The sequence below is a fragment of the Vombatus ursinus genome, unplaced genomic scaffold (assembly GCF_900497805.2).
Source record: "Vombatus ursinus unplaced genomic scaffold, bare-nosed wombat genome assembly UNPS02014786.1, whole genome shotgun sequence".
Lineage (NCBI taxonomy): Eukaryota > Metazoa > Chordata > Mammalia > Diprotodontia > Vombatidae > Vombatus > Vombatus ursinus.
Genome location: NW_020954564.1, coordinates 361,046 through 370,676, shown reverse-complemented (window position 1 = coordinate 370,676; position 9,631 = coordinate 361,046). Strand labels below are relative to the sequence as shown.

The following is a 9,631-nucleotide window of genomic DNA, read 5'->3' as shown; positions in this document are numbered from 1 at the left end:
TCCCCTTCACATTCTGGCCCATCCTCTCTTTAGTATGAAAATGTTATCTGTCCTCTGAAGGGCTCACAAGTCTAGCAAGGAAGGGCCTAGACAAGACACGTACTCTCCTTGGCTCATTCTCTGAGACTCTTTGGCTGTGCAGACATAAGCAGAGCTACCATTCTCTCAAGTTTTTTTGGGGGGGGGGAGAAGAGGATGGAAAGATAGAACAGGATGTAGAATTTTTTTGTAAATTTGCACTTTTTACACTTTAGAAAGATCTCTCCTCATAATGGCTGTGGAAAGAAAGAAGGGAGGGAGGAAAGAAAAGAAAATGTTATTATCTCCCTTTTAAAGAGGGTCAGAGAGAGGAAGAGATTTGTCCAGCATCAGAGAGTAAGCATCAAGGTCCCTTCCACTAGACCCTCCTGCTCAATAAATAGGGAGATGAACAAACCAATTTACCCACTAGTATTGTTAGGACTTGAGTGAGGTGAAGAAGATGAGGGAAAAAGAGAGAGAACAGACCAAAAAATTCTGATGTCTAGACTCCAGGTGAGTAACAGAATCTTTGACAGAATTAGAGACACAGAGAAAAGAACCTGATTTGGGGGATGTCATAAAATCATAGAATCTCAGAGCATGAAGTGACCTAGAAACTCTAATCCCTTACTTGGAGCCTTTTCTTGAACGTCTCAAGGGACAGTGAACTCACTGCTTCTAGAGGCGATCTGATTTAGTTTTGGGTAGCTCTGATTCTTAGGAATTTCTTCCTGATATGGAAACAATGACCTCCATTTTGGAAATGTTATGTTGAAAGGGAGCTATCCAGTTAGTATTAGAGTTTTAGGACTGTAGCTTGGTATAGTAGAAGGGAAGATATATGTTAATGTAAGTGAATGAAGATAAGGATTGAAGCTGGCAAAGTGTGCAGAGGGAGAAAAGGTGTGGGACAAGGGATTTCATTCAATTCAGTTCAACAGATATTTTCGGCATGATCTTGGGTCTAGTCTACCACCCCCACCCTTTTTCCTCTAAGTAATAACCAGAAACAAGAGTCAGGCAAGAGAATTTTAATGGATCAGCAATAGAATGAGCTTCCTGGAGATGAGGGGCAGGGAATAGGCAAGATTTCTTTCTAAGTCTTGCTCTTCATATCAAGTGTTCCTTCCAAGATATCTTTAGGTATGTAAGAAGGTTTCACACAGCATCTTTTTCCATTTAGACAGAATATGTAGAATCTCTCCTTTTTTTGACACTGCCCTCTGCAAAATCCTTTCTGGTCCCAGCACGTGCTTTTGCCTCTCACTGCAAAGAGGGGAAGGAGTATCCATCATCAGCAGTGAATGGGGATGGGAGGCAGACACAGAAGACAAGGGGATTTGGGAAAGATTAGAGACAGTCTAGTGTAGTGGAAAGAGTCTGGGCTGGACCTCAACCCAACCTTCTGTATGGTTGCTTCCTATTTTTACTAATTTATTCTTGCTACTGCTTGCCAGACTGCTATTTCTGTTCTGTTCAAGTACTGCATAGGCTATCAGCACGCTCCAAATTCAGTGCTCTGGAGGAAATCCCAGATTGCCTCACCTTAGTTATGACTCTGAGACAAAGGTGGAAGTGGAGGTGGAGACAGAGATAGAGCTGGAGAGAAGGTCAGAAACAGAAATAGAAACAGAGACAGACAAAGGGACATTTCCAAGGGGGGAAACGAACAGAGGTGAACACATAGAAAAAAAGAGATGGAAACAGACATTGACCTAGAAAGAGGAAAAAAAAGAAAAAATACAAGGATAGAGAAAAGGCAGGGGTTGGGCAAGAGTTGAGGAGGTTTTGAATTCTCCAAGTACGTTATAGGTATTTAATAAATGTATGTTGAATTGAAACGAATTGAACTGAACTGAACTGAATTGAACTGGAGAAGGCACAGAAAGAGGAGGCTACCAACTCCTAGACTCCTTCCTCCCAAGCTACCTTGTATTTAACCACTTCACATTTATTTGCATGTGTTCTCTTTATATTTATTCTATATATACTTATTTATGTTCTTGTTATTCCCCCACACACATTAGAATGTAAGCTCCTTGAAAGTCAGAATTGATTCATTCATTACATTTGTATCCCGGCATCTAACAGTGCCTGACATATATGTGTTGATTGATTGATTGAGGCTGAGAGCACCACAGAGAAATTTACTATCTCCTTCTCTTGAAGTAGTCTCTAAAGACACCCCGTTCAATGCAACCTAACCACAAATTCTCTCTGCAACATTGTTGGCAAATGGTCTTTTAACCAGTATTTGAGGACTTCCCAGCTCCTGAAGAAGTTTATTCTATGGTGGGATGGCTCTGAGTTTTAGAAAGTTCTTCATGCTATCTTCCTCCTTACAACTCCCACTCAAGGAGGAAAGAACAAAGCTGGGAGAAGACATTCAGAGCGTCAATAAAGTTCCGTGCCAGTGACTTCTACACTGAAACCTGAGGCAAATCTGGACCTAACTCCCAATTGAAAGATCAGAGGAATGAAGACCGGACCACTCTAATGACCTGACCTGACCCTACCTCCTTCCAACATATGTGCATGTATGTCCTCTGCCTGACATGCCCCACTTTGGCCACAGGCACATACACAATCTATGGATTCCTCCATGCCCCGGGAACCTATAATGTGCCAGAGAGATGGAAGAGATCATGGAAAGAAAAAGAGGGGGAGGAAGAAGTGGTAAGAAAGAGAGAAAGGATGGGTTTGAAAAACAGAAAGAAAGGGATGGAACAGGGAAAGGGATGGAGATAGGAAGGGAGAAGGCAGAAGGAAATGAGAAGGGAGATTTGTCAGGATGGGAAGGAAGAAAGAATGGCCAGTGGAATTAGAGTGGAGTGGTAGAATACTCCAGATGTGATAGAACAGGGCCCATGGAGAAGGGGCCTATGAACATCCACAAGAACCCCAAACAATACAGCCTCTGAACCCAACTCCCTCCATCTGTCATCATGAGGTATGTTAGAGACCCCAGTGGATAGAATTCTGGGCTTGGAGTCCTGAGTTCAAATACAGCCTCAGACACTTACTAGCTATGTGGTCCTGGGCAAGTCACCTAACCCTCTGTTTGCCTCAGTTTTCTCAACTGTAAAATGGGAATAAGAGTAACATCTACCTCACAGGATTGTTGTGAAGATCAAATGTTTGTCAAAAAGTGCTTAGCATAGTACCTGGCCCATAGTGGACACTATATAAATGTTTTTTCACTCCCTTCCCCAGAACAGAGGAGCAGGCACAGAAGCCAGGGTTGGTGCTTTAATGGAATAGCATAAGAAAGCTAGGATTGGGGGCTGGGGCTGGGGCTGGATGTGGGGCTGGGACTGGGTCTGGGCTAGGATGGGTGAGACCAAGGTACCTAGGTTGCCTGGCTATTCTCAGGCTTAGGCTCAGGCTCAGGCTTCCTCATCATGAAGGAATAGGCACAGCACATGGAGTTGTCTTTGCAGAAGTAGAGGAAAACTTCCTTTCGAGTGCAGAAGGTTCTACAGGTCCCAGCACCTTTCCAGCACTGTCGTAACTCACAGCTCACTGTCAAGGAAGAAGAATGGCTGCCCTAACTTGGTCCTCAATCCCCTCAGAGCCTAGCTGGCTGAGGAAAGCAGAGAGTTGTACACCAAGTAACCATCTACTCCCCAAATGATTGTAAGTACAAAACCAGGTAAGTAACTGAAGATGGGAGAACTCCCTAAATCTCCCACCCTGTACCCCTCAGAATTCGCCTAAGGTCAAAGAGTCAATAGGGAGGGGAAAGGGGATAGAAGAAGGAAGAGAGAAAGAAATGAGGAAGAGGGAGAGAAGTAAGCTACCATCACTGGGAGTATTCAAGGGGAAGTTGGCTACTCTCTATCAAATGTGTAGACCTGACCCTACCTCCTTCCAACATATGTGCATGTATGTCCTCTGCCTGACATGCCCCGCTTGTCTACACTAAGAGAAAGGTTAGACTGGATATTCTCTAAGAAGGTAGCAAAAGATTTTGAACAAAGTAGACATTCAATAAATGTTGAATTGAATTGATATCAGTCACTGAAATCATAAAAAAAAGAATTGGGAAAGTTCTATATCTTTCTTTATCAGTGACTTGCTATGTGAATTTCAGAAAATCACTTGTCCTCTTAGTGGGCTTATTACTGGGATGATCTGGTACTCAATATTCCAGGTGAGAAGGTGCTTGGAAAGTATTCCATTCCCCACTATAAATGTTTAAGGGTTTTTCCTTTGCACTGCCCCTATATTGACTTTGTGATTTCAATAGGAATCTGGCAGCACTAGTTAAGATAAAGGTTTATGACTAACTCTGGGCTTCATTCAGCCTGGCTAATGTTCTCCCTTCCCACAGAGTCACAGCATGTCACAGCTAAAAGGAACCTTGGAAGACAAAACACAGAATATTAGAATATAGAATAAAGAATGCTAGAATTTAGAATTCTGACATCAGAGATGTTTTATCTCTCTTTTCCTCACTCCATCTCCTGCTTACATGTCTTTGCATCGGCCATCCCCTATGCCAGGATTGCACTCCCTCCTCACTTCCTCCTCATAGAATTCCTCACTTCTTTCAAGATTTAGCGGAGGCACCACCTTCTACACAAAGCCTTTTCTTATTTCCCCTACTGCTAGTGACTTTTCTCCTAAAAATATTTATTCCATATATACTTATATAGGGAATATTGTCTCCTCTGACAGATTGTAAGCTCCTTGAAGGAAGGGTCTGTTGCATTTTTTTTTTTGTCTTTGTATCCCTAGCACCTACAACAGTGCCTGACACATTGCAGGTGCTTGATAAATGTTGATTTTGTATCTCTAGTGTCTAGTATATAGGTTACATGCAGCAGGCAATTAACAGATGTTTGTATAAATATGTTGTTGGAGGCAAGTGGCTCAGTGGATAGAGCACTGGGCCTAGAGTCAGGAAGACCAGAATTCAAATCCAGCCTTAGACACTTACTAGCTGTATGACCCTGGGTAAGTCACTTAACCTCTGTTCATTTTAATCCACTGGAGAAGGAAATGACAAACCACTCCAGTATTTCTGCCAAGAAAACCCCATGTACACTGTTGGCGTGCTATGGTTCACAGGGTCATGAAGAATCAGACACAACTGTACAACATAAGGATTTTACAAATATTGTTTCATTTTTGGACAGCTGGGTGGCACAGTGAATAAAGCACTGGGCTGGGAATCAGGAAGATTCATCTTCCTGAAATCAAATCTGGCCTCAGATACTTACTAGCTGTGTGACCCTGGGCAAGTCACTTAACCTTGTTTGTCTCCATTCCTCATCTGTAAAAACGAACTGAAGAAGGAAGTGGCAAACCACTCCAGTATCTTTGCCAAGAAAACCCCAGATGGGGTCACAGAGAATCATACAGGACTGGAACCACTCAAACAACAATGACAAATACCATGTTAAATTATAGAATATTAGTGTTGGAAGGGACCTTCAGACATGGAGTACTAGAGCCAGCAGGACCTTTGAACATGGAACACAGAATGATAAGAGTTAGAAGTATGACAATATGTTAGAAGATAAAACATAAAATATCAGAGTTGGAAGGGACATTAAAACATAGAACACAGGATGTTAGAATATCAAACAGAATATTAAATATAGAAAAGTTAGGAAATAGGGACCTCTTAACACAAAATTTAAAATGTCAGAGCTAGAAGAGCCTTAGAGTAGGACCACAGAATACAAAACACAGAAGAGGGAGAAAGTATAATATCATAGCAGAAAGGGTCTTTAGGATGTAAAATGTAGAACATCAGTGCTAAAAGGAACCTTAAAATAGAATATAGAGTAGCAGAGTTAGGAAGGAACTCAGAGATCATCTAATCCAATCCCAAATTTTACAGAGGAGGAAATTAAGGAGAAAAGAAAAATGGTTTGCCCTGGTGAGAGAGCTAGCTGGCAAGTTGGTGGTTCAGTGGATGGAGCACTGGGCCCGGAGTCAGGAAGACTCATCTTCCTGAGTTCAAATCCAGTCTCAGATCTACTTCCTAGCTGTGTGACCCTGGGCAAGTCACCTACCCCCGTCTGCCTCAGTTTCCTCATCTGTAATATGGAGATAATATTTCATGGGGTTGTTGTGAGGATCAAAAGAGATGAGATTTGTAAATAACACTTAGCACAGGGCCTGGGATATAGTAGGCCCTATATAAATGCTTACGCCCTTCTCAACACAGTCAGGACTAGAATTCAAGTTTACTGATTTCCAGGCTAATCTTTCTACCCATCAAAATTTCCTGTGATTCCATTAGTGCAACTGGGCCCCTGCTCCCGTGGAAGTTCAGTTCCATCTGATATCTTGTTATCTCATCAACAAAATATTGTCTCCCTCTTCCTCCCCATTCTAGAGAGTTCCAAGTTACCTGGGGGGCCAAAGGCCAGCAGCAGGACAATGGCCGAGCCCAGAAGAAGGAGCTTCATGGCTGAAGGTCCCCCCAGAGAGAGGAGCAGCAGGACTGATGAGGACCAGAAAATCCTCTGTGGGCCACAGTTCCTTCCTTTATTGCCTTTGCACGTGGGGCTGGGCCAGAGGCAATGAAGCAGAGAAGCTGCTCGCAGCCCCGATTCAGAGCAATGATGTCAGATAGGCAGACGGGTAGTCAACCATATAGGGAGCTACCTGTGGTGATGACTAGGGGTAGAGGGAACAGAACACAAATAAGCAGACCAAGACCTGTCCTGGATGATCATGGAATCATAAGTTTAGATTTTATCTAATCCAACTCCTTCATTTTACAGGTGAGGAAACAGGCCCAGAAAGGTGAAGTGCTTTTTCCAAGGCCACACAAGAAGACACATTCTATATTACTACTGAACACAGGATCAGGCCTGGCTAGTATTTGATGCCCCTAAGCTCCCTCACCTTCTGTAGTTCTAATCCCGCTTTTTGGGGGGGTGGGGGTAGCTAGATAACGTGGGTTAAGTGATTTGCTCAGGGTCACACAGTTAGTGTCAAGTATCTAAGGCAGGATTTGCACTAAGGTCCTCCTGACTCGAGGGCTGGTGCTCTATCCACTGCACCACCTAGCTGCTCCCTAACCCCACTTCTGGCATTTGTTAGCTATGTGACTGAAGGCAAAGCTCTTATAACCTCCCAGAATTTTACTTCCTTCTAAAATGAAAGCGCTGTACTAGATGATCCCTAAGGTTCCTTCAGGCTCTAATATTCTGTGTTCTATGTCCTTTTCAAATCTGAGTGCTCTGAGTCTATGGTTCATCTATGGAAAATAATAGTAGTAGTAGTAGTAATAATTATAATAATACCTAACATGTATATAGTGCTTCCTTTATGCCAGGTACTATGCTAAGCACTTTACAATTATTACCTCATTAGATCCTCACAACAACCCTGCAAGGTAGGCACTATTATTGTCCCCATTTTACAGTTTAGGAAACTGAATCAAAGAGACGTTAAATGACTTGCCCAGGGTCAAACAGCTATTAAATGTCTGAGGTCACATTTGAACTCAGATCTCTCTGGCTCCAGGGCCAGCACTCTATCCACTGAATCACCTAGCTGCCCTCTGTTCAATTGCAGAGAGAGGTAGAAGAATAACACCACGAGGAGGACAGAGGTCAAAGTCCCCACTGCAAAATTTTGCTTAGAACAGTCTCACAGGTCTCACCTTCCAGGCCAGGTTAGAGGTGAGAATCAGTTTCACTCTGAAGCAGTTACACTTCCATCTCAGGGTACTTTCCAGTTCAAAATCCTATGTTCTAAGTTCCCTTCCAGCTCTGGTCATCTAAGCTTTTTTTTTTTTCATTCTAAGATTCTTACTTCGAGAGGTTGCTTTGAGAATCCTCTCTAACTCCCTTCAAACTGAACCAAGAAAGGATTCATGGCAGTCTGAGCTCCTTCTGACTTCAGCCCATGTTATCCTGCTTCCCTCAGTCTCATTCACCTCTTGGCCTACCATGATACAATCTGCACTGACCCAACACCACAACACATTTCATAGGACCTTGTCAGGGCCCTAATGCTAAGCCAATTCTCTACACGCACAGTTACCACTCTAATTCAGGACTCTGTCAGTTCATGCTGGGATTATTGCAATAGTGTCTTTATTGGTGTACCTGCCTTCAATCTCTGCCTTCTCCAGTTCATCCTTTTTTTTTTTCCTTTTTGGTGAAGCAATCAGGGTTAAGTGACTTGCCCAGGGTCACACAGCTAGTAAGTGTCAAGTGTCTGAAGCTGGATTTGAACTCAGGTCCTCCTGACTCCAAGGCCAGAGCTCTATCCACTGTACCACCTAACTGCCCCTCCAGTTTATTCTTTACACAGATGCTTAATTCCTAAAACTCAAGTCTAACCACTCCCCTACACAAGAAACTACTGTCCTAATAAAAAACACAAACTCCTCTGATTGGCATATAAAGCCTTCTACAATCTGGTTCTAACGTGTCTTTAAAATAAAATTTTTTTTACTATAAATTCAATAAACATAAACATTTTAATGTGCATAGAACAGAAATTATATATGAAACTGTGAACTTCCATTAATGTAGTTTTTCCTAATTTAATACAATAGCAAAAAAAAAACCCCTCATTGTCTGTGTCCCCTTTTGAATTGCTTTTGCTCTCTTCTGTGTATTTTTAAATGTTTCATTGATGTTTTCTCTTTTCTTTTTTTTTTTTTGCTTCACTATCACTACCTACAAACTCGACCACCACTCAAAAAAATTGAAACCCTCTCTTGTAACCAATAAGTATAATCAAGCAAAACAAATCACTCTGTTGGTTATGTGGTTTCAGTGCATCACCCTTTTGCCAAGAGTCTAGAAGCAGCCTTCATCACCAGTCTTTTGAAGTCATGACTGGCCCCTCCATAGATCAGAGTTCTGAAGCCTTCCAAAATTGTTTCCCTCTCTATTCCTTGGTCATCATGTCAGTTTTTCTCCTGTTTCTACACACTTCACCCTGCATTGGCTCACACAGGTTTCCCCATGTAAAATCTAACTCATATTCACCATTTCTTATGGCACAATAATATTCCATTACATTCATACGCCATAGTTTGTTCAGCCCTTCCCCAGGACACCAGTTGATGGGCACCAGTTCTTTGCCACCACAAAAAGAACTGCTGAAAATATTTTTGTACGTATGGGTCCTTTCCATCTATTTTTGACCTCTTTATAGGCCAAGTAGTATTATTTAGGGTTCAGTGCTTGGCACAGTTTAGTGACTTTTTGGAAAAGGATCTATGCTTTCCAGAATGTACAACCTGTCTTTCCAGACTGACCTCATATTACTCCCCTTCGTAACTCCATATTCCAATTAAATTGGTTGACATTGTTCTCTGTACTTAACTGTCTACCCTCACCTCATTGCCTTTGCACAAATGAGCTCTTCCCCCATACTTAAAATGCTCTTCCCCCTCACTTCTGCCTGTTGGAATTCTGAGCTCTTTTCAACGAGCAGAGGTTCAGGAGTAACCTCCCCCAAGACCCTTTCCTGATACTTCAGTTGTTAGTGCTTTTCCCCCCATCCCTAAGCACCCCCTCTTGAAATCTGTTTTGCATATATTTTATAGGTATCTATCTGTGTACATATTGCTTCCTCCTAGTAAATACAAGCTCTTTGAGGGTTAGAACAATTTTTTTTTTCA

General features: G+C 42.3%; 1 protein-coding gene across 1 annotated transcript; it reads right to left on the bottom strand.

The window, feature by feature from the left end:
- Positions 1-1,205: 1,205 nt before the first annotated feature.
- DEFB124 (defensin beta 124) lies at positions 1,206-6,446 on the bottom strand. The gene is made up of 3 exons (XM_027867622.1): positions 6,389-6,446; positions 3,371-3,543; positions 1,206-1,287 (listed from the first exon to the last, which is right to left on the bottom strand). Exons 1-2 carry the CDS (start codon positions 6,444-6,446, stop codon positions 3,371-3,373), a joined length of 231 nt encoding a protein of 76 aa, XP_027723423.1. The 3' UTR covers positions 1,206-1,287.
- Positions 6,447-9,631: the final 3,185 nt, after the last annotated feature.

Coding starts and splice junctions, on each gene's coding strand:
- DEFB124 (XM_027867622.1), bottom strand. CDS start 6,446: ATGAAGCTCCTTCTTCTGGGCTCGGCCATTGTCCTGCTGCTGGCCTTT. Junction 3,544..6,388: donor GCTGGCCTTTGGCCCCCCAG/GTAACTTGGAAC, acceptor CTTCCTTGACAG/TGAGCTGTGAGTTACGACAG.